Source organism: Phyllostomus discolor, chromosome 7 (genome assembly GCF_004126475.2).
Source record: "Phyllostomus discolor isolate MPI-MPIP mPhyDis1 chromosome 7, mPhyDis1.pri.v3, whole genome shotgun sequence".
Classification (NCBI taxonomy): Eukaryota; Metazoa; Chordata; class Mammalia; order Chiroptera; family Phyllostomidae; genus Phyllostomus; species Phyllostomus discolor.
The window spans coordinates 120,808,866-120,835,326 of NC_040909.2; the positions used below are offsets into that span (position 1 = coordinate 120,808,866).

General features: G+C 35.0%; 1 protein-coding gene across 1 annotated transcript in view; it reads right to left on the reverse strand.

The window, feature by feature from the left end:
- Window positions 1–26,461, reverse strand: part of CSMD3 (CUB and Sushi multiple domains 3) — an 893,237-nt gene that overhangs the window by 311,576 nt on the left and 555,200 nt on the right. The window contains 5 exon segments of the mRNA XM_028533680.2: window positions 9,044–9,232; window positions 10,708–10,923; window positions 16,356–16,472; window positions 19,478–19,666; window positions 22,359–22,546. Coding sequence (XP_028389481.1) covers window positions 9,044–9,232; window positions 10,708–10,923; window positions 16,356–16,472; window positions 19,478–19,666; window positions 22,359–22,546 — 899 coding nt within the window.

Below are 26,461 nucleotides of genomic sequence, written 5' to 3' on the forward strand. Positions count from 1 at the left end.
TTTTGAAACACAGTCTTTGTAGACGGATTAAAACACATGAAGAGAAAAATGTGACCTACACATTGAGCATACCAATGATGGAACTGGGATTCAAAAAGAGCTACAAAGAGAATATCTTGGTATGATACAGAGATATAGAAACCTGCCTTAGAGCCAGACATTTAGTCTGTAGGGGGCTTACTAATCTCCTTTTTTAAAAACGCCTGCTTGAAGGGCAATATTTAAATTCTGAAAATAACTTCCTAAAACTCTATGTTCATTTTTCTGTTTTCTGAGTCATTTACCTTGACATTTTTAAATGATTACCAAAGTTATTGTTTATTTAAATAAACACTCTGTCTCATACCTGACCCATATGCCCTTTCTTGATTCTGGATTTAACTTATGATGCTTATTTTACAACATTATATTATTTCCATGGCAACTGTCTTGGTATAATAAACAAAAGAGGATCACTTTCGCTGCTTTATCCTGCAATGAAGGAACTGGGTTTGAGGTTGGTAAGTCTGAACTGAACAGCAAACAGCTAAGGACAGAATTAATTATGAAAAAAAAATAAAATTCACTTTATTGCATACCCTTGATTAAGTGCTGAATGTATTTACTAGGCAGAAAAATCACAGTCCTTCCTACTCTCCTGGACTCCACATAAACCTACCCCCGTTAATGCCACTGGACTTAAGGCTGGCTGGCTCCTTAGTAAAATGCACTGTTACTATTTAATAGTTCTAGTCTATTCCATTGTTCTTTTGTCTGTTTCCAAATCCTTAGCTACATTTAAATACATCTTATCTAAGTTAATTACCAGATGACAAATAATAACACCATTTATTAGAAATATACTTCTGTACTGACATACATTTTTGCTATTATTTTCAATCTTATGAAACTAAATGGAAAAAAACAATACATATATGTCATACAAAAACAAATGGATGCATGAACTTTATAACAACATAGAATTAGATGTAGTAATTTTAAAACCTTTTTGCCTAATGTGACAATGACCTTTCCTTTCAGTTTCAAAAGGCTTTTAGGAACTGTCAGTCTATTGCAACTTCCATTAAATCCTGCCCTCTCCTGAGACTAATTCAGTTACAAGTAGTAATAACATTTAATTATCTCCTCCAGTTAACTACACTGCCAGTGATAGTATTTCCTGAGAGCCACAGATGTCACTGTTGTAAACAAGAACCAGGTTGGGGATACGGACTGAATATCAGAACCACACTGATGTGTACAATGCTTTTATTCCTTATGGCTCATATTTGCATATAACAAACATTTGCTTCCCATCTGAACTACTTCAAATACAATTTTTGTTAATATATTCTCCTAGGGAAAATTACTTAACCTTCCTGCGCCTCAGTGTCCTTATTCAAACCTCATAAGAGCATGCCAGGCATTTGGTAAACACACAGCTAATATTAGCCTTTATTATAAGCTCAGGTAAACTATTTCTTTTCTGGCCCTAATACATATGAGGGACCAGTCACCTTTGAATTAAGTGAAAATATATTAGGCTAAAAGCAAAAATTAATTTTTCTAATGAAAAAGTTGATGAATTGCATGCCTTCTAGGTTATTAAATTTAGTTTTCTCTTAAACACTTATAGATATAATTATTTCCCTTTCTTTCCAGCATGTTCCCCAATGTGCCTAGGTTAAGTTTATTAGACACAGATACAAGAAGAGTATGCTGTAGGTATTTATTTCTGAACTTGGGAATAGTCTCCACAAGACCACGAAGAGGTTACTCAGAGGCCATACGGAGGTTAGGTAGCAGCTAGGAGTGAGCAGCCAGAGGGCACTAAAGGCAGGGCCCTGGCTATAGCAATCTAATGAAGAACTTAATACAGAAAGCTAGAAGCAAAAAGAAGACATGTCTCACCAATTAACTTAGCTGCCCCAAGCTGGGTTTGATAAGATTGTCAGGTTGTCCCGAGCATCACAAGTAAAATAATGCAGGAGAAGGGGAGTGTTTGAGACTGTGCTGAGAAAAGGGGGCTTTTGTAAGCTTCTGTAACCATCCCACTAAGATTGCCAGGTGTCCTGAACATCATAAGCAGGAATAGCCCAGAAAGAGGAAGTGGTCCTTGAAATTCTACCCTGGGGAAGGGGGCCTCTGTAACAGTTTCACTGAGACAATGAGCCTTTGCTAACTGAGAAAGAAAGCCTTTGTAGAGGTCCATTGTTCTCAAATTTACAAGGGGGAGAAAGGGAGGGAACTAAAAGCTAACTAAGGTATATATAACTCCTGAACCCCAACAGTTGGTGTAATTAGATTAGCTAAGTGCACACTTGTTGGCTTGGCTCAGGTGTATAGACTAAACTTACTAACAACTTTATTTCCTCTACTCGTGGGCCATTTAGACTAGCTGGGTGTCTGCTTACAGCTTTGTGCTCATATGTGTTTCATAAATAGACTTGCTATCTCATTCCCACTATATGCATTTCTCTTTCACTTCCATTTGTGTCTTGCAAGCCAAACAAGAACCGAGGGGAGGGCGGAGGGCCTCCTGATTTGGATCTCTCCCTTTCCTCTGTAACAGAGAAAGCAAGTTTCTTTGGTACTTTGTTATACTTTTGTGATTCTTTCTGGTGTGAAACCCTCACTATTACAATTGTTCAAGGACATGACCTTGAAGCATAGCTACAATAAATATTTCACTTTTTGCCCCTGTTCTGTAACTCAACTCTCTAAAGCACTCTGTGCCCCCTATGTAATCCTAAAACTAACTCCATTTCAATTAGCAGGCAAATTTTGGCTTGCAACAAGATTTATAGTGAAAGGACATATATGAGGTATAAAGAGTTTTTAGGAGTCTGCTCATTTATCATCTTAAAATTGAAAACATCATTCAAAGATATTTAGACTCTAACAAGGTAGAGAATTGCTTTAATGAAAATATCCTTAGGAGTGAATCGCTCTGGATAGTTGTACTCTGATCAACTTGGTCCATGGTGATCACGTGATGATTTAATTTCATACTGTCTTATGCTCCGAATGAGCACCTGTGGTCTGCCAAAGCTTATGGTGGGCACACAGGGGGTACATGGATGACTAAGGTACAGCCTCCACCTCCCAAAACAGCATGTATTCACTTGTCAGTTACAGTATAATAAAGTTTAGAAGCTTGTCTGCTAACGGGCCAGTTAGATTATAAAAGGCTCCCCATGAATCCATTTGCTTATAAACCCCAAATTAACGAAAAGATTTTAAGCTCACAGTCTTCAACACAGTTTCATTATTTGGAGCTATATATTGGTTATTCACATTCGATGATCAGTTTCTACCAGGCACATCTTTTCTTCCTTCATTTACTTGAATTTTTAATAAACTTTTTATTTTAGATTAGTTTTAGATGTAGAGAGAAGTTACAATGATAGTAGAGTTCCCAGATATGTGGCACTTTGTTTTACCTACCATCATTAATTTTTAAACTTAATAATACAAAATGGTCAGTATATGTCATAGAAAAAGTCATAAGATGTAGATGTGCACTGTAGAATTGTCATTTTTTTGATTAATGATTAAAATAAGATTGCTATTTGTCCAAGGTCAGATAAAAATTAATGACACACAAAATTAGATACAGAAATAGGTAAGTTAAATAGATAAGTTAAATGGAGGATTTTGAGGATGAATGAGTGTCTTTAAAATGACCAAAAATGTGTGGACTGCGCCCTACAAACAAATCGTTACTAGGATTTCATTTACTAATCTACTTTCCAAAGTATATTCTTTCATTGGCTCCTTGTTTATATGCAACATGACCTGGCTTGATGTATGATATATTTGGAATGCTTAGTAAAGACATAAAGGTTTTTGTCTTGAGTTTCTGTACGGCTAAAGAAAACATCAACAAAATGAAAAGGGAAGCAAACATATAAGAAAATATATTTGCCAGTGATACCTCAGAGAAGGGTTTAATCTCCCAAATATACAAAGAACTCACACAACTCCACTCCAGGAAGACAAACAATTAAATTAAAAAATGGGCAAAGGACCTGAACACAGCCATACAGAGGGCCCAGAAACATATGAAAGGATGCTTGGCATTAACTAGACATCAGAGAGATGCAAATTAAAACCACAATGAGATACCACTTCACACAGTTCAGAATGGCCATCATGACTGAAACAACAAACAACAAGGACTGGTGAGGATGTGGAGAAAGGGGGTCCCTAGCACACTGTTGGTGGGAGTGAAGACTGGTGTAGCCACTATGGAAAACAGTATGGGATTTCCTCAAACATCTAAAAATGGAACTGCTTTTTGACCCAGCAATTCCACTGCTGGGATTATACCCTAAGAATCCTGAAATGGCAATTCAAGAGAACCCATGCACCCCAATGTTCATAGCATCTTTCTTTATAGTAGCCAAGTGCTGGAAACAGCCTAAGTGCCCATCAGTAAATGAGTAGACCTTCACGATAGCATGGGTGGAACTGGAGAGTATTATGCTAAATGAAATAAGCCAGGTGGTAAAAGACAAGTACCATATAATCTCACCTATAAGTGGAACTTAATCAATAAACAAATGAGAAAAACATAATCAGAGACTTGGAAATAAAGAACAAACTCATAGTGACCAGAGGGGATGGTGGAGGGGAATAAAGTAGGAAAGAAGGGCAAAGGTCAAGTCAAGGAACATGTATAAAGGGCCCGTGGTCAAACACACAGGGGGATGGAGGACTGAATGTGGGAGACAAGGGGTGGACAGGGCAGGAGAGAGTAATGGGGTAAAAACGGAGACAACTGTAATTGAACAACAATTAAAAAAGAAAAAAAAAGAAACATGATGGTGGAAATGCCAGTGTTTTGTTGTGATGTGAGCTTCACAAAAGGAAATTAGGGACTTATTTCTTGACTCACAGTAGGGCAGTGTTTCTTATTTTCAAAGTAATCAGGTTTCATGAACTTTTTTATTTTTGTTTTTTTGCTTTGGACATTTGGTTGCTACTTAAAAAAAAGGTGACCAGATATCCATTTATCCATCTCCTTAGAAACATACTTCTCCAGGATGATCACTTTAACATAAAATAGCTTTACTAAAATATCATTTTGCCTGTTATTTTTACCTTTTTCAAAATTTGAAAATAATAATAAAGGTAAACTTATTATCTTGATCATTAAATAGTAAGTGAGATGGTATGTGTGAAGTACTTAGCTGCAGGTAGCACACCGCCTCTCTTTTCTCTCCTGCTGGTTTGTGAACATCACTTCTCACAGCTATCAGTGACTGTGGCTCAAAGGAGAATTGGCAATATGGCAGAGAGAATTAGAGGTGTTAGGAAAAGGGACGAAGGTTTCCTGAGCAAGTGCCATGGGTTGCGGAGTTCAGTGGGTAACCCACATGTCTTTCATTGTTCAGAACCATAACCTGTTTTGCAGCATTTGAGGAAACTTAGCAGAAAAGAGATCTGAACATTTTCCCAAAGATCATACAGCTTGGGAAAGGGTGGAGTATAAACATGGACTACGTGATTGCATTGGAGCCCAATGCTTGGAGAGAAGGATCCCCGCTTCTGTGTGGGGTGGTATGTTCTGGATTTCTATCAAGGTTCTTCTTCTGCCTCTACAAATTTCCCTGTACTTATGTTATGCCCCATAAATGGGTCATGGTTGAAGAAGTTTCCTCCTATGAAAACAGAGGACAGCATAAAGAGTTCTCTGAAGCCACGTGCCGACTAGAACCAAGGCCAGATTTTCTCCTAACTTTTGAAGCCTCCAGTCAAAGACAGTAGTGTGTTGCAGTGAACCCAGCACAGGCCTGGGGCTCAGAACATTGTGACAGGCATGGTTCTGCCCTTAGGTTTGTGTGTACCACGAGTTTCTTATAGACATTACATTTTCTCTGATGGCCATGCTAGATCTACGTTCACAGCGTTGGTAGATTTTGGGATGAGATGCTGCATGATAAAGTTTTTTTAGAGTGTTAAGGACTATAAGGTGGTGTTATTATTCTTTAATATTTGTTAAATTATCACCTGAGAACATAAATGCAAAGATTACTCAGAAAACTGCTTAAATGAAAACATTACTTACTATTCATTTATCATTCAGCATTACAATAATCTTCACCAAATGCTACCAATAGAAATTGAAAAGTACTGACCAATTTATAAACTAAATATAGAATCAACATTAAATACACATAAACAAAAAATGAGCACAAAGGAAGTTTCCAGAATTAGCTTTGTAACTTAGTTGCCTTACTGTCAGATGCCTTCTTATACAACTATGTCTAGATAAGTTTTTTTAGTAAATGGTGGTATTATTTTTACACTTGATATAAAATTTAAAACCTCATCTGTGGTTTGTTTTGAGAAGGCATCCATCATTTGCTACCCTATGCCAGGGAAAGTCATTTAGTTTCCAAAACACTGAAAGAAAAGCAAACGCTTGGAATACAACCTACTTATAATTTGGCCTATAATGTAAGTAAGAGTCTGGCAATGCTGAGGACTAAACAATAGTTTTTGAGCCAGTTACAAATCATGTGCATTTTATGTGACTAAGGACTGTGAACTCTGAAAAGATAACAAAATAAGAACTATAAGGGACCTGAAATAAAAAAGAAACACATTTGTTTTAAGTCAAAGTAGTGAAGAAAAGCTTAAAGAAAATTAAAGAAGTAAAATTTTTAAAATGCCATTTTATTTAGAGAAATATTTTTCCCCATCTTGTAATTTAAATGTGTACCTATAGTGGCATTTACTAAGGTCAACAGATTTAAATGAAAATTTCATAAGCTTAAAAATAAGCATAGTTAACTTGAAATGGGGGAGATTTCCATGACAATAACTTCACTTTCTAAATTTTCCCCTAGGGTGATTTTATTTCATTCTTCCCATGAAAGATTTCAGCACAAATAAACCTATTCTAAAAAAAAAAAACTTTAATAAAACAAAACTAACTTGAAGTTACTTTTTTCCAAAGTCAGATTTCCATAAATCCACTTATTAAAATTTATTTTAAACATGGGCAACACTTTAAAAATATACATGCAACAATTTATTTTCAGCCCGTGTTAGCATGTGTATGACACATGGAGAAAAAAGTATTAATTTTTGTGACTCTGTATGGCTGATAGTCCTTTGAGATCCACCTTTCCTTAGATTTTTTTGAAATAAAATCATCTGGTGGGAAAAAATGTTGGGTTTTAGAAAGAGAAAGGCTACATACAAATCATAGTCTGCCACTTGTAAGCTTGATGCTCTTGGGCAAGTTATTTAACTCTAAGGCTCAGGTTCTTCCAATGAAAAATGAGGGGAATAATCAGGACTGCAGCAAGGATTCAAGGTGATGAATGTGTATGGAAGCCTAGTGGAACCTCATAAAGATTAGTGTTTTATGAAATGCACTGTATTCCCTACTACCTACAACTTTATAAATGAGATCGGTGGGCTGGACAGACAGCAAACTATACTAAAATTGTAATTTATAATGGCATTTAAATTCTTGATCCTTTCCATATTCCAGGGATTGCACTGGGCATCTGGCTCACATGGCTAACCTCTTCTAATCCTCAGGACTAACTCAAAACAATGAACTAGGTACTACTGTTGCAACCATTTAGCAGATGAAGAAAATGAAGTTAGAAAAGTGAAGGAACTCAATATCAAATGACCAGGATATAAACCCAGACTTTCTGCAACCCTCAGTTGGACTATTTTCAACATTCTCATTAATTGGCCTTTGAAAATATTCACACAAAACTATAATGAAAATGGGGGCAATTCAGGTAAATAGAGGAATTCTAAATCTGGCAATAGCAAGGGAAAACAAAAAACAAACAAAAAAACACAACAAAAAAACCAGAGAAACTGCACCCTCCTATCTTCTAGGAAAATATGTTTTGAGAGTGTGACTGATCATCACCTCCCAGCTTCAAGCCTCTGTGGTTGCTTGTGTCATTTCTATGAAAGCCTGTGGTTTTGAAGAGAAATTTCATTTGTTGTTAAGTCAACTTGTCTGTTATATAACCCGGAGGATCTGTGAAAACAATATCATCACTATAAAGGCCTTCAGAGCCACATTAACCTGGAGATCATTCCTTGGACTTGATTTGGAGACTCACAGAAAGTGGACAATGTGTGGAATAAGGCACATACGGCATTCTCATCTTGACTTTCATTTTCATATGAGCTCTCTGCTGAAAAGGACAAGGTCTTGAAGCATAGATCAGTTTGCCCAGTTTTGTAGCATATTATAATTTACACAGATCCATGACCCACAATTAAATTTACTAAGTGTAAATTATATGCTTTGGAGAGTTTTAATAGCTTTATGAAATAATTTATAAAATGACCATTTGCATCTTATTCTATTATAAAAATAAGAACTGATAATGGCTGAATGACTAATGAACTGAAGACATTCTTGCTTCTCTATTTCTTAATGATTTAAGTCCTAACACAAAAAAATCCTTCATTTTTGCTGTAGAATTTTTTTTATCAATCAAAACATTAATTTCCAAAGATTGAGGTGGTGGCTCCCAAGTTTTAATACTTTAATTATTGCTTATTAATTAATCTAAACAATTAACTATATAGATGTATAGAGTCAATACACACCTTGAACACCATTAAATTATCTATTATTTATTCAACACATTTTTCCTTGTAATCATCTTTTATAAATGTTAATTCTTAATGATAAAATATTGTTAAAACTTCAATCAGAAGCCATGGAAAATCACCTATTGCTAGAACACCAGAATGTAACTTTCTGTAAGGTCTCTAGATACTATCTATCTATCTATCTATCCATCCATCCATCCATCCATCTGTTGTTTATGTATTCATTCCTTACACCCACCATTTGGAAACAAATTTAGAAGTATGGTTGCTTGTATGGAGAATTTGAAAAGTTAATTGAGGTACACCAGATTGCCAAGTGGAAAAAAAATTGAAATAACTAATATGAAGTAAATGAAGAATTTCAACAGATTGTAAAAAACGAAGGGTGTATAACCATGCAGTTCCATGAACAGTGACTACACATACAAGCAAATGAAAGCAGCTGACCACGTACCCACACACCTTGGCAGAGGTGCACTCCACACCCGTCGGCCGCCACCAAGACAGATGATCTCTGATGCCCCTTCCAGTCGATAACCTGATGAGCACGAGAAGGTCAGAGTGTCACCAACCCCAAAGTTGAAACCAATTCGGTTACCATACTGAGGAGTTCCAGGATCTTCACAAGGTTCAAGGTTATATTCTGTAAATGAGGTGAGAGGCGGATAGAGAGAATGATAGAAGTCACTTTTAAGGTATATTCCCATACTTTGCAAACTGGATACTCTCAGAGCCTAGTCATACATTTGAAAACTGACCACATGTATAATTATGGGAACATGCAAGTGACACACGATTTTTCTTCTTTTGTTCTAATCACCATAACAGTAGATAACATAACAATAAGTGATAAGATCTAATAATAATAAATACATATATTTGGGAAATTCAATATAGATGATAAAATGTTACTTTCTGAGTGATAAACTAAAAATGTGGCTATTTATCTCAGTCTTTCTTTTGCACTAGAAAATTCATTTTATAGATTTTTGACTTATAATACTGGCACAATAAATGCATGTTTTCAAACACACACACACACACAACATTTGAGATGAAATCATTTGCACTTTGGAGATGCATTTTACCTAGTGGTTTCAATCGTATGCCTCTGGTGTACAAGGGATTCAATTATCCATATTCTGAAAACACCTGACTTCAGATTCAAGGGTTTACATGAGAGTGAAGAGCCCACACACTGAAAACTGTTATATTACAGAAGCAATGAATGAACCTCATGAAAATGAACAGCTAAACACTCGTTAAAGTATGAGAAAGTAGAACTGAATGAACGATATTATGCCACCCTAAAAAGAAATCACTTATCTAAAAATATTCCCAAAACGGTCACTTACTATGTATTGCAATGAAGAACAAGAAGAATTGCTTCATGTCAATGAACTATTATTATATTGTTTAAAAATTCATTTGTATATACTGTTAACATGCTAGCTTAAAATGATTTATGCTCATTTACTACTCATTATGGAATATGTGAATTATATAATAAGAAGTATTTCTATGCAAATACTAAAATAACAGCTAAAGAAAAGTTTAGCATTTGTATGATTTTATATATTTATAATATAATTTTTAATATTAGCAAGTTGGTATAAGGTTTATTTATTGTTCTGTATGAAACAATAACTACTTTTTCACAATTTCACTTAAGTAGACAGTAGAAATCTAACTGATGGGAACACTTTTTATTCACTTTGATCTTATAAGTTTTGTTTTTTATAATCCAAGTCATAATGTTGCCTACAGATGAGGTTGTTCTAAACTAAAGTGATGGCCACATTAATTTATTTCTTGATCATATAGTTCCAAATGAGTATATTTAGTATATCTAATTTTTGGCCTGTAAGCTATCTCTTTTTCAAGATACTTAAAACTATAATATCACTGGCTTAATTCACATTTTATTTTTAAGTCTAATTGAAACTTTAAAATATATATTTGAATTTCCATTTTCAGTTCACTAGGTATTTTAGCTAGTTTCTCTCTCTTTTAGAATTCTACAGGAGAATAAGTGTAAAAATATGTACTTCCAGTGGATTTTTTAGAAAATTAATTTATTTCCTTGAGGTATTTCAAACTATTTATCTATTTTCTTACCAGAAAATGTAATATTGAATCCTTCATAGGATATTGAGAAATCGGAAATAAAGCGCAGCTGAGCCCTGAAATTCCCATAGAGACCAGCATTGATGGTTGGAGGAAGATCGGAACCGGTCAGGCGTGCCAGTGGCCGGGTAAAGCTCCCGTTCTCTGTGATCAGTAAGTAGTCGTGATGGTCTTCCAGGTGAAAGGTGTGAAAGTTGAACTGAACACCTGTCAAGAAAAAGGGGAAAATTAGATTCACAGAGTTACCAAAACAATTAATAAGAGTTGCCAAACTAACAAAAAAAACACAGGCCCTCCTCATAACTGATTTCTCTGAAAATGAGAGGCACTGCGATAAAATATTCCCATATTATCTTTTTTATTTTTTAAAATCAGCCCCCTTATGAGAGAGGTGAGTCATGACTTAAAAACCGCTTGGAAATAAAGTGTAAAAATCAATTCCTAAAAATAACCCATGTTTTATTTAAAAATCATAGAAATATATACTCTTTATTTATAATAGGAGTACAGCTTTCTGTTGAACATTTTACATGCTTCCTTCGATTCCTTCTGCAAACCCCTCAACCAACATAGCACCGGACTTCCAAAAAATGCTTAACTCTATTTTAGAAGAGAGATATAAAGCAGGCATAGGGAAAAGTATTTGTTATGTGAATATAATGACTATATTTTTCACACCCTTCAACCTGTGCACATAATATACTGAAAAATGCTCATTGAATTTCATGAACTGAACACACCTTTGTCAATGCACCATAGTCAGCAGACACACTACCAACACCCAGAGCTCTCCTCACTCAACTTTTCTGTCATTTCAGTTAGCCGAAAGCAACCACTTACTCAACTTCTAATGGCACAGGCAAATTTTACTGCACTATATAAATGTTTCTGTAGTTCATATAATAGATTCATGTGGCATGCACTTTTTTGGGTCTGAGTTCTTTTACTCAACGTTAGGTATGGGAAATGTATCTCTGTTTTTGTGTATGGCTGCAGGTTGTTTATTTTAATGTTGTACAGTAGAGCATATCATTTTGTGAATATACCACATTCATTTATCTTTTCAATATTTGATGGTCAATGTTTGTATTTTAGCACAAATGTAGATAGTACTGCCACAACATTCCAGATTGTCTTTGAAGAACATATGTGCTTACTTCTATTGGGCAAATTACTGGACCATGACATACATCTGTATTAGAAACTATTTGACAAAGTGACTGTGCAATGCACATTTCCATCACCAAATCTGTTTGCTCTGTATCCTCACCAGTACTTGACATTTTTGACTGTTTTTTTTCCTATTCTAATGATTATGACACGGCATTGCATTGTGGTCTCGTGTCAGTTTTTGATGACATTGTCTAGAGTACATAAAAAGGCTAACAATTAAACACACACAAACACCCATTTGTGTAAGATCCCAAATGAAATATACTATGTGTAAGGTCCCAAATGAAATATATGATTATTGTACCATTCATCTTTCCCTGAGTGCTTTATTTGTCTTAATCGACCTAAAAATTCACAATAATCTTTATTCAAAATCCCCCAAACTAGAGTATGATAAGTGACATTCTTTAATATTATTTGTTTACATGTTAGTTCTTAATGCTAAATATTTCTGGACTCCTCTTTGTTTTTTAAAAACAAACAAAAAATGATATGAGACCAAAACAACCTGAAAACACAAGCAATGATAAGGCGACATCTGGCAATGAAGGCAATGACCTTCAGAAGTGAGAAATGTGTGGAGGAGCAGCCCTCAGGTAGACTTTCCAGGAACAAGTGCAGACAGGTGAAGACACAACCCTAACAGGGCAATGGGTATTTGAGGAATAGTAAGGAAAAGTCAGTGGTTCCAACATCAGGGTAGCTTCTCCTAGGAGTAATTATTCATGAAGCCCTGTTAAGGCGATTTATGTTGCAGAAATATATGAAAAGACTTGGGCTTAAAGTAAAAGTATCGTGAATATCTAGGTTTTAGTTGCCACGCCACCAGCCATGACTTTGAGGGTGCCATGCTGATTCCTGTGTATGTCTTTACTCCACCTTTAAACAAAGGATCGGACTACACTTTATCTAAGTAAGGACAATCCCACCTCTAAGTGTTTTTTATGTAGATTTCCCCCCTCAGGATCTCCAGAAGGTTACAAATAATTAGCATCCCGGTTTCTGTGATGAGTTTAAGGAAAAGACCTTCTGGTATCATGTACATAGGGAACAACACAGCTCAATGAGACTGTGTGTAAATGAATGTAACACGGCCAAACAGCTCTGTGTGTTCAAACACCTTCCCTTAGTGTCAAGTGGTGAGGAGATCACTGATGGTAGGTTGGATGTTTCCTAAAGACTTAATGGTCACGATTATTCAAGAAAATTCTGACTATATAATATAAATATAAATAAAATAAAATAAAATAATTTCAAAATGACCTCACTGGAACTCTGGATCAAAATTAATATGATAAATATAACAGGAGTAAATATAAAAGCCTGCACTAGAGAGAGAAAAAAGCAATTGTACAACCACAGAATTTTAGGAATAAGGCTTCACTATATTTTAAAGTTCAAATAATCTACAAAGATGAATCTGTTGACTACAAGCTCATTATAAATTAGTAGTATGACACAGCAGCAAAAAAGTTAATGAAAGCAAACTGATGATGGCCATACTGCATTCTGGAAAAACACATGTTTAGAATATTGGTGTCCCAGGATCAATAAACTAGAACACACTCAGAGAAAAGTAATTAAAATAGTGATGATAATGAAAATATTTTACTATAAAGATTGGAAGGACCTGGGAGTTTTTAGTTTGGAAAAAAAAAGGCTTAGATGACAGTTTTGGGGTAGTGGATGCGAAAAACTTGGTGGCCACAGAATAAAGACTTAGGTACATTTGAAGAACTTTAGGTTGGAGCAGAGATTAGGGTTGATCAATTGATTGATTTTCTAATTTCAAGGAGCTGAACAAGGATAACAGGTACAGAATAACTGCCAAACAATTAAAACTGTACACATACTAAGCAACTTTTCCTAAGAAGTTGAGCCAGTTTTCCCATCAACAGAAGTATCAGTATTGGGTTACCGCGTCGTGTTTCTGGAACACTGTAGAAATCAGTATGCTGGGTGAACGTTTAGTCTAGACTACCTTGACAATTTCTCTGGACTTTTAAGAGATTATCCTTTGACACAGGCTGAGCTTCTCCTGACAGGATTGGCATTTTCTTCAGCTTTACTATAAACTCTGCACCCAATCAGCAGCCATACAAAACTTGTACCAGTAACCACAGGGACCTGCATTACTGGACTGGACAGAGGGACTTTCAGACGCTGACAAGCCACGGAGTGACTTCTGCATGATCTTATTCTCACTAGTATAAAATGCAGCCTGGGTGGAGATTTAACAGGCTAATGAGACACATGACACATGAATAAACGTACTATATTGTGAAAGTGCCAGACTTCCTGCCTGTACATGCTTAGATGTCTTTCTCAGACTTCATATTTCCCACTTAAACTCTATAAAACACCTCCCCAGCCTTTTTATTTTCGAGAGCAGACATTTCTTTCCTCCTTTTGATGTTGTCTCCCTCCTACAAGCTAATAATAAATCTCTCCTGAGCACTCTCTTTGTGGCAAACTGTCTCGATTTCTACCTTGTGAGTTCCCAAGGACCCCGGATGCTGGTAACACCTTCACATAACTTTGCCTATACTTTGGAATAGCTATACTTCCAACAAACTTTGTTGGCTCTTAAAAGAATGAAATCCAAATCTAGATTTCTTGCCATGTAAATACAGATTTAATTAACACTTGCAACCTGTGAAGATGTAAAACCTTAAGTGCTAATTAAGCCTCTATTTACATAGCAAGCAGTATGTAGCCTTCCATTTTCTTGTATAATACGGAGGAGCTTATTTTAAACTCCTTTAATCCGCAGTGCCTGGGAATAATAGGACGCTTTGCTTAACTTCCAGCCAAGTGTCTTGTGTTATGAAGAAAAACAAAAAACAGTTTATAAAATCTCCTACTTTGTTCCTGTTGTTCAATACTGGATTACTAAGTTTTATATTTTTCTCAATAATTAATTTTATTATAACAATCCTTATATAATTCTTACCCTTGATGAAATAATGTATAATTTTAATAAAGAAAAAATTCATTGTGAAAACACAATGAATTCAAATGTATTGAACACATGCTTTAATTTTTTAAATTATAACATCTTTTCATTAGGATTTTTAAAAAGCTTTTCTATAGTAAAACTAACAAGTACAATATAATAGTAAAAATAATAAGAATAGTACAGCAACAGAGTTAAAAGAAAACATACTTCTCCAAAGTAGTTTTTTAAATGAACAAATCAACTAATTTTTTGAACATTAATATATGCATATTTTCTGGTCATTTTAATCCATTGTTGTGTGGATATATTATGATGGCCATTTTCCCTCTGTTAAGTTGTTGCCTTAATCACTTACATTGCTTACATACTGTCTTGGTTGTGCTGCATGCATGAACTCTACTCAGTGCTATAAGGCCTTTCATTTCTTTGTTTGAAGAACATTTGTTAACGTCTATCATACGCAGAGTGCAATTTTGCACCCCTGTTTGTTATGTGAGATATACCTGCCGTCCTGGTAGAAAATTTAATACATGAAGATTTCTGAGATGGTGAAAAATTTGTATGACAATACAATTATATGCATTATGTCATATTGACAGGGGTTTAAGACTTGGGAAAAATTAGCTTAAGGTAAATAGTCATAAATCTAGCAAGTAATGTGTATGTTAAGTTTTTGTTTCAGTAACTACAGATAAGACCCATCCTGGCACCTGGGATTCAGCAGTTGACCTCCTGGGTTACTGACTGGGGATTACCTCAGCTGGAGACTTCAGTACCAGGAAGAAGCAAGCAACTACCCTTCCCCCTTGGAGGCAACTGTTGAATTTCAAAGGCTTTCGCTGACACCTTGTTTGCCTTCCCCCAAACCCCTTATAAAAGATCTGGCTGGGAGAGAAAGGGAGGGATGGTTTGTTAGGGTATGAACCCACCATCTTCTCAGATAGCAGGCCATCTGAATAAAGCGCCTATAAAAGATTCAATCACTGCCATTGCTTATTGGATTTGGTAGTGACAGGCAGTCCGAACACCGGTGTCTTTTCTGGTTACAATATAACCATAAACATTTTAACAGTCTAGTGTATATAAACATGTACTTTTTGCTTTGCTATTGGTTCAACACTTCCAACCATCTTTGTACACTTTGATATAAACTTTTGAACTTTTGAAATCAACCTTTTAACACTCTTTTAAAACTATGCCAGAGACAAAAGCCATCCTGTCTGCCATTTCTTTGATTTGCAAATTCCAAATAACATTAGTTTAACACATCAAAAGAAACTAAGGCTTTCTTATCACCATTCCCGTAGAAACATGAGCATATTATAATGCTATAGAAAAGTAAATATAATCCTCTGTTGCAGTTACTCAAATTGAATATTGTTTTAGCTTTTTTTACTACTGATCTGTTTTTCTCATGCAAAATGATTCTGTAAAGGACAATGGAATAAAAATAGATGCAATAAAAATTCAGAAGATAGCCCAATTATCACTGGATGAGGAAAATTACCTTTTCCATGGGTTACATCAACAGTCCATGTACAATTCAGAGAATTTGGATAAAATTCTGGGTAACCAGGTGATAAGATTGTTCCACTCGGCCCTCTAACATCTCCTCCGCATAATGCTGAAAATAAAAATAAATACAATTATATTATAAATCATAGTTAGAAAGGCAGAGCCTGAACACACTTCATGCCTCCTCTCTTGAACTGGAAAGAGTCTGATGTTCTTAGCTTAAGCTACTTCCTGGGAGTAATGATGGGGGACTCAAGACTTGGGAAATTTTAGCTTAAGGTAAAAAAATTATAAGTCTAGCAAGTAATGTGTATGCTAAGCTTTTGTTTCAGAAACAACAGATAAGGCCCATCCTGGCTCCTGGGAAAAACAGCTGACCTCCTTGGGGCACTGGCTAGAGATTACCGCCTGGGGACAAGTTGGAGGCCTTTTTGTGTGACCACCACCTGCCTTGGGAACAGCTAAAGGCCAGAACAGGAATGTTGCAGCTTCTGAATTTCAAAGCCCTCACCGCACCTTGTTTGTCCTCCTCCACCCCATTATAAAAGATCTGGCCAGGAAAGAGAAAGGAAGATGGTTTGTTAGGGTATGAACCAGCCATCTTCTCGGATCACCGGCCATCTGAATAAAGCGCCCATAAAAGATTCAATCCCTGTCATTGCTCATTGGATTTAGTAGTGACAGGCAGCCTGAGTTCCCATGTCTTTTCCAGTTACAGTAACAGCAGCGTGTAAAGACCTCCTCCAATACTGAGAAGGCTTTTCATCCATTGCAGCAGCACCAGAGAAGGAAAGGGTATGTAATAGCCTCTGAGAATTAATACTGGCCCCAAAAGAACATAGCTCAACTTGCCACGTTTGAATTTGAAGTACACACTTATGTATTTCTAATTATAAGCAATATTTGCATAAATTGTACATGAATAATTAATTGTTTAGCAGGCCCCTCTTTTACTAAGCTTTAAGAAAACAAATTGTTAATTATATAAAATTCTTTTAAATTCCTAATCGGATATTTGTCATTCTTCATAGAATTATTTTTAAAACAGTGAAATAAACTAAAATTTTGAAGGCTGTTTCTTTTTTTTAAGATTTTATTTATTTATTTTTAGAGAGAGGAGAAGGGAGAGAGGGAGAGAAACATGGGTAGGTTGCCTCTTGTATAGCCCCAACGAAGGACCTGGCCCCCAGTTCAGGTGTGTAGAAAGCAGAAAGGAGATCAAGCTGGGCAGAAAGGAGAAAGATCTGGAAAGGATGGAGTCCACATGGTTAAAGACCAGAGTTACGTAATTAATAATTTGAGCTTCCATCCTTAGTCAACAAACACTTATTAAGTACTTTGACATGGGGTATAACATGGAACAACTTTAGTGTGAAGGATGGAGGTTGATCAAAAAAGCTGGAGGCCAAGTTTAAGCTTGACGGTAGTCATGATGACAACAGAAGATGAGGGTCTGTGTTGCTCCTGGGAATGCCAGATGTATTCACTTTTATTTTTAATCGAGTTTAAGCATGTTGGTATACTTCGGCATTATTTTTATCCCTGCTTCTCCTGATATCATTACCTTCATACTTTTCCATCTTGGTGAATTTACTCATGCCAACCATATGGCTTTATCAGAGCCTGGCAAACATAGTGTCTGTATACTACTATCATTTGTCTCAACCATAGGAACGGATGGACACATGGCCTGGTCAAATCCAACCAAAGTGGATGCTTCTCTTTTACTATAGTAACTGGTCTGCAAATGGACCAATCAGAGACCTTTCCTGGGATTTTTCTACTTGGAAGAACAAAGAAAACTCTCATTCTTCTCTGATAATATGAGGCTATACATTTCCAAATTCCTGAGAGTGTAATCTTCCCTGCCAATCTCCTGTGCATAAAAAGCCTGGCTGCAATTGCAAGGACTTATGGTGATGAACAGAGACTTGACTTGGGGCAGTGGACACCTATACAGTGTGCAAAAGATATGTTGGAGAAGTGTGCACCTGAAATCTGCACAATTTTCTTAAGCAGTATCACCCCAAAAATGCAATAAAAGGACCAAAAAAAGAAAAGAATTTTGTGAATATACAGAGAAACCTAAGAAAATAGAGAGATCTTGAAAAGTTTTGAATTCATGATCATAATTATTTATGGTAAGTACACCATTGTGACCTTTTCTAAGATTTGAGTAGTTATACAGCAAATTCTGCTTTTATGTTTTAAAACCAGTTAGAATTGAGTTTCTGTCACTTATCATCATAAGAATGTTGGCTATTACAAATGGTATTATACCAAATACTGGGAGATATGCTGACCACTTTTTCAAACCTTGTTATAAAAACGAATTGGACTAAAGCTGTTACAAAAAATGATAGCACTGACAGTACTTGAAATTTAATTATAAAATGAATAATATGATCTTTCACTTTGAAAAAAAATAAGTATAGACGCTGAAAATAGTGTTATAAATAAAAATTAAAGCCCAGAGCTAAATAGTGCATAGATTTATATTGTGGGTGCTTTTTGGAAAAGCAAGTATGAAAGTACTTCCCAGTCTTAGGGAAGCAGTTTCTTCCACTGTGTTTTCATGTGTCTTTTCTGAAAAATGAATCATTTCTTACTTATTCTCCAGGGAAACAAAGAACTAAAAAAGACACTGGTATACTATTTATTCATTATAACCCGAGACTTGCCACCACAGGGCAGCGCGGCTGCACTGCCCAGGTGTTGTGCAGCTAGGTAGCATTTGAGTTGGTACATGTTGCCTTCCAAAGCAGGAGGTAAATGCTCTGTTCTTCAGTGCATTCATCCGGTGCCAATTTGACATTTTCAATGCTATTTTGTCAAAAGGTCCAAGCACACAATATGCACCTAAAATGATTACCTCAGCACATTAAAAAATAGATATAGCATTCTTGGGCATGGAGCAGGTTTGGCTGGTTATCAATATGCATTCGTTCTTTTCTTTATTAATGATTTGATCATGTAAAATTGCCAAAAGTCAAGATTTCATTAAAAAATGTCAACTATTTTTAGTTATGCTAAATCTCACCTTTTATAAAGACTACATTGATTTCTTTTTTGGTTTATAACTCAGTTTATTTTGCATATTGAATGAATTCTTACCATCACAGGTTGGGAGCGGATGACTCCACCAGTGGTTTTTTTCACACAGAAGGGGCTCTTCATGGCTCAGCCTGTATCCTGGATCACAGCTAAATGAGACAGTAGATCCAATGGAGAAATCCTGACCATAGCGACGGCCATGTACAGGTATGCCAGGGTCCAGGCAAGAGTAAGTGTTCACTGTAACACCTGGGAAACAGAGGGGATATGACAAAGAGTAAGCTTGATGGGAATCAGATTCTCTGAAACTTTTATCTTTGAACAATTGCGAATGATGATTTTCACTAATAAATCAATGTGCTCAGAGCTTTATTTAAAAACAAAACTATTTATGTAACAAATGTGTCTTGTCATTTCCTTTGACATCCCCACAAAGACCACATTCAGGTCATTTAGTTACATAAAATCTCTATGAAAATATATAATTATCAGACTCTGTATTATCATAAATTTTATATACATACACATACACACATATATACATATATATATACATAATCATAGCATTAATTAATGTTTCTTGAGCTTATCATATTCCAGGGACTACACTAAAAATTGCTGCATTTAGTCATTAAAAGTCACCTATGAAATTAGTTTTACCATGAAAATTTCATTTGATTGTTAGGTGACTCTGACTCCAGAGCCCTTGCTCACAACTGATATTATACTTAAGGGTAATAATGACTTTAAAGTTTTAATCAACTTTTAAATTGGAAGTTTATCATTTTGATAGACAATGTATATAAAAAGAAGAGTAGAGGCTTTTTGCTGTATATGAAATCATGAACACTGGTATCTTTCTAAGTAAAACAGTACTTGTTGGAACTCTCAATTGCCTGTAGTGCACTTTGGTGTTTCCTGATGATAATCTCTCTTCAGATGTAAAATCTTTAACTGAGACCATATCATGACTATGCTTTTCCCTTTAATAAGACATGGTTTCCCAGTTTTGGCACTGTTGACTTTTGGGGCTGAATAATTCTTTGCTGTGAGCTGTATTCTTCTCGCAGGATGTTTAGCAGCATCCCTGGCCTTGACCTGCTAATTGCCAATAGCATTCCTGTAGTCATGACAATCAGGGATATATCTCCAGGTATTGCCAAATGTCCATTGGGGTGCAAAAATGCCCCAGTCGAGAATTGGGGTACAGGGTAGAATAAATAATTATCTTATTGTTCCTAAAAGGGAGATGTGGCAATAACTAACTACTGATTAAATTTTACAAAAATAATAATTAGCATTTTAAAAATTATATATCATATTCAATCTCATTCACATGAGAAAATATTTATTTGTATTAGTGACCCAATTTTAAAATGAAACTAAGCAAAATACTAAAAAATAAGTTCAATTTTAAAGAAGTAAAGTGGACATTTAAAGTATATTTATCAGCCATATTTATTTTATTTCAATGCTGTTATTTTTAATAAGGAACTAAAATTTATCAGAAAACTTTATGTTCAACACAATTACTTGGCCTGCTATACTCCTCTTCTAAACATGACCATTATTCTTTTAGGCACCCAAGGTTTTGAAATCCCCTTTCATGTTGAATCCCTCTCAGAACATTCCTTCAGAAAATATGTCTGAAATCCATTGAAAAGCATAATGTCATTCATTTTCTTACCTACCCAAAGCCTTCATCACTACAAGTGTGTAACACAAACAATAATGTGTGGCCTTTATTCCAGTATCTTCCATCTCTAATCTATTTTATGACAATTTTGGATATATACATCCCTAAAATCTGTTATGTCATTGCTTCTGTATCCTATTGCTAATGGTGCCAAGTTCATTACATCCCCGTAGTCATTCTTCATTTCTAGTCAGGTAAGTCTCCTCATCAGTTTTAGGCTTTATTTCTCTGCCACGAATACTCTCAATTTTCCCCTTAATTTACACAATTGTCTCATCTTTAACAGACAAGCTCAGATCCACTCTCTTTGAGGACTTGATCTTCTATGCTCCAGCTCACATATAACATTCCTTTATTCGGAACTCTTACATTGTAATGATATTTAAGAAATCAGGTAAATGGGGGTTTAAAGGGGTTACACAAAATGTAAATTATGGGAAAAGGAAGATTAAGCATTTTTAATTAATCAAAAGTGATTTTAATTATTTCAGATTACTCAGAGTAGAATCCGTCAGTGAATAGTACAAGGATAATCCTTTGATTTGTCCTCCTTATCTTTCCAAGTGATACGTGAATAAGACGATATGTTTCTTGTAAGTTCCCCAGTGTACTGTACCCACCCACCACTTACAGAATGAGTCTAAAGAAATATTTCATGATTGACTGACAACCAGATAAGGGAATGATAATGTTAAAAACCAGGAAAATCACAAAGATAATGATAAACAGATAATATAACTTATTGACAAATAATTGTTAAATTTACAATTTTGTTCATTTCCAAAATTTAAAAATCTTCTAAACAAAATAATAAAATTGAGTATTTCAAATGGAAAATGTGTGCAATTATTGAGTAAAATATAAAAGAACCATTAAACTTAGGAAATAAATGCTAAAAGAATTTCCCAATGTTCACACACATCTTCCACTGACATTTACTGCCTATTAGCTTTTCAGACTATACACGGATAACTCGTATGTGAGCTTATTTTAAACATTTTGTTGTTTGCTACTTATGGCATTTCCTTAGTATTTCTTTCATAATGATATTAGACAGATATTGTTAGAAAATCTTTGGCAGAATTTATTAAAATGCACAACCTGTAAACTATTAGCATTCTCATACACCAACAAGAGCTTTGATTTTTAAAAGAATACATTTAGTTCTCTTAACAATACAATGGTATACTCAAATGTAGGGAAAAGAGAATAGAAAAATCAAAAAACATTTTTGGCAATGCTTACTTTCATAATGAATCTTGAAACCATTATTAGAACGACTGCTGTCTGTTGTAAACAGCAGGTATATGAAGTTACTGCTGCTAAATAGAAACTGGGGCACTTGTGTGCCATTGTAAGATCCAAGCAAGGGTGACAGGAGATTTGGCCCATCGTGAACTTCCAGGACATCATAATTGAGTTCAGTCTGAAACCTGAGATTAAGAGACACATGCAAAATATATTTATTAGCATAACACTATATAGGAAAATAATTAGGTTATTTTCCTGAGATTGCTATTTAAATTACTATTTAAAATGTTCACCAGTTTTGTAATTTGCTTTAGCTTATCTAATATATATCACTTAAGATGCCATCATTTGCAAATACCAAAGTTGTAAATTCTTATTCCTAAGAATTATCATTAAAAAGGTAAGTGTATATATTTGTTGCTTATAAGTAAGATTTCTTTCAAATGTTATGAATTGTCCTCAGTAAATAAATAAATGGCCTTTTCACTAATGAGGCATATTTTTGGATTTAATTTTCTTTTGTCCTTGTTTCTATGAAAAACTATATGATTTATTTTTATCTTCAATCAGAAAATCAGATGCTCATTAATTGTGTGTACACACACATGTGTATATATATGTATGTATATATGTGTGTGTTTATATATATATATAATCTGAACTTTGCTTTATATAGTGGTTTTGGCTTTGACAAATGTTTTGGACATTAAAAGACATTGAATTTTTATATAGTTTTATTTAAAAACAGGGGTTCTAATTATAAGTAGGTAATAATAATGATGATGTAGTTGATGTTTACTAAGTACATGAAGCTCTGCTAAATACTTTATTTACATTAGTTTATCTAATCCTCCCACTAATTCTGTAAATTAGCTCCTATTATTATGAGCACTTTGAGGGTGGAAACTCCTGGTATTTCACTGGTATTGCATTTTCTTAAATGACAAAGCTGAGCTTTAAACTCAAGCATCTCAGTTCCTGACCACCATTCTGTGTTGAATGCTTTTATTGTTGGATTTGTGTTTGTTGTTGCTCCTATCATTTTCAATTTTATTTAAGATACAATTATTTTATACACTGCAACCAATACAGAGCTACTTTTAACATTCCTAACACATTAATAAAAGAGCATGTTGCATTCCTTCCTTGTACTTCAAGATTATGTATTCTAAATCTGGATCAGAAATCTTAACTGTGAAAAACTTCATGTGGAATCACGGAAAACTGAGCATCTTACTTCCTTGCTCACGATAATCCTGCAGCCCGAGAAATTCTTTTCCTACCTTCGCCAAGGTTTTCCTACAGGTCTTATAGTATTCAGCTGAACTGTGCCTTAGGCAGACTATCCCTAACATCACAGTGTAGGTCAGTTACCTTACTATACTGCCACAATATACCGTGTCTTTTGTGACATTAATCACAATTATGTTTGCTTGTTTAATAACTGTCTCATTTAAGAGTTTATAAGGTTCATGAGGTCACTTAGTGTTGTTTTTGTCAATGTTTTGCATGTTACAGCTGTGAAATGAATACTTATTGGATAAATATAAATGGATGAATCAATGCATTTTAATGACAAAATTATCTTTCATTTCTCTAGGGCTGTTAGCAACTTGATGAAAAAGCACTCAATAACCTGGATAATGCAATTTTAACCATGCATTTTTATCCTTTTAAAATGTATTTTCAAAAACATTTTTGGTAACTACGTATCTCTAGTACACTTTAAAAATAATTTTCAGTTGAAATGTTTACTTATTTTTAGATAATCACTCTTACTCTTAAATCTACCAGCCTTTTCAGGATTATAAGATTAAACTACATTATTTTTCAAAAAAGGAGAGTCAGACAAATAAAACTCAGTATCTGGTCAAAACAAATCAAATGGGAACTTTAAAAATTAGAAATGTCATTTCAGTACAAGATTTCTGATGTGATTTTGAACATGGCATGCAAGTGATCAAAATTAAGTGTGTAATTTAAAGCTATTTAAGAAGTACAATTGATAGCACAACTTATATTTAAGTTTTTTATCCATCATGAGTTTATTTTTATGTATAATTAAAGTTGGTGGTCAAGTTTCATTTTTTTGCATGTAGCTATCTAGATCTTTCAATACCATTTGTTGTGTGGGAAAATATATTTGCCAATGATACAATGGGACATGGGACAAAATATATAAAGAACTCACATGACTCCACTCCAGGAACACAAATAATCCAATTAAACAAGGAGCAAAGGACCTGAACAGACACTTCTCCAAGGAGGAAATACTGAGGGCCCAGAACATATGAAAGGATGCACAGCATCACTAGCCATCAGAGAGATGCAAATTAAAACCACAATGAGATAACACTTCAAGTCAGTCAGAATGGCCATCATAAACAAAGCAACAAACAAGTGCAGGTGAGGATGTGAGGAAAAGGGAACCCTAGAACCCTGTTGGTCGGAGTGAAGATTGGTGCAGCCACTGTGGAAAACAGTATGGAATTTCCTCAAAAAACTAAAAATGGAACTGCTTTTTAACCAGCACATCCACTGCTGGGATTATACTCTAAGAATCATGAAACACCAGTTGAAAAGAACCTATGCATCCCAATGTTCATAGCAGCACAATTTACAGTAGCCAAGTGTTGGAAACAGCCTAAGTGCCCATTAGTAAATAAGGGGATCAAAAATTGTGATACGTTTACACAATGGAATACTATGCAGCAGAAGGAAACCAGGAACTACTACCCTTCACGACAGCATGGATGAAACTGAAAAGTATTATGCTAAGTGAAATAAGCCAGATGGTGAAAGACAAATACCATATGATCTCACCTATAAGTGGAACCTAATCAACAAAACAATCAAGCGAGCAAAATAGAACTAGAGACACAGAAATAAAAAACTGAAACTGACAGTGACAAACTGACAGTGACAAACCACTCCTCCTTTGGAGGAGGGAGAATAATGGAGAAAAGAACAGGAAGGGTTAAGTCAAGGAACATGTACAAAGGACCTGTGAACAAAAACTAGAATTGAATGTAGGAGGTGAGGTGTGGGCAGGGCAGGAGAGAACAATGGGGAAAAATGGGGACAACTGTGACTAAACAACAATTTAAAAAAAGGAAAAAGGTGCATTTGGAATATCTTTCAATATGTACCACTGTTACATTCTGTTAAGCAACACTTAGTAAAATGAATGGATTTCATAAGTTTATCTTACTTTTTATTTTGAAACCTGGAATATATCATATTTTTTCAAAATAATTTTTTCAATAATATAATCTAGGATAGGAAAAGTATAAGAACACAATCATTTGTATAAGAATGCACAATAGACAACTGTGCATTATGAATCCTTTATTTGGTTGTTTAGTAGTCCATCTATTGTAGTATTTAAATTGGAGTTTCACTTTGATAGGTAGTCAGCTGATACTAACCAAATTAAAATGCACAGAAGAGTCAGGGATTACTTTGAACTGAAACATAATGTGACTTAATTCTTAATAGAATAGAGCCATTAACTGGTGATATAGAGAACATTGTTCAGAAGGAGCGGAGCTCCTTCTATATAGAAGGAGCTTCTATATAGGGCGAAGCTCCTTTTCTATATAGAAAATCATCACAAATTTTCCCTAAAGAACTATAAAAACATATTATGCTAACAAAGGAAATCGAATAGGGTTACACAATAATTTGAATTTCATTTTGCATTTTAAAATCGCTGTTTAAATTTCTCATGAATTGCCTTCATCTAATGTTTATTTGTTCATGACATTAACAAATAAATTTATTGTTATAAAATCACTAGATGATATTTAACAATGAAGCTGGGTCTAATTTTACCAGTTACTTGTTATTTTTTTTTTAAGATTTTATTTATTTATTTTTGGAGAGGGAAGGGAGGGAGGGAGGGAGAAAGAGAGAGGGAAGGGAGGGAGGGAGGGAGGGAGAAAGAGAGAGGGAGAGAGAGAGAGAGAGGGAGAGAGAGAGAGAGAGAGAGAGAGAGAGAGAGAGAGAGAGAGAGAGAGAGAGAGAGAGAGGGAGAGAGACATCAACTCTCTCCCATAGCTGGGAGTTATGGCCTGCAACCCAGGAATGTACCCTGG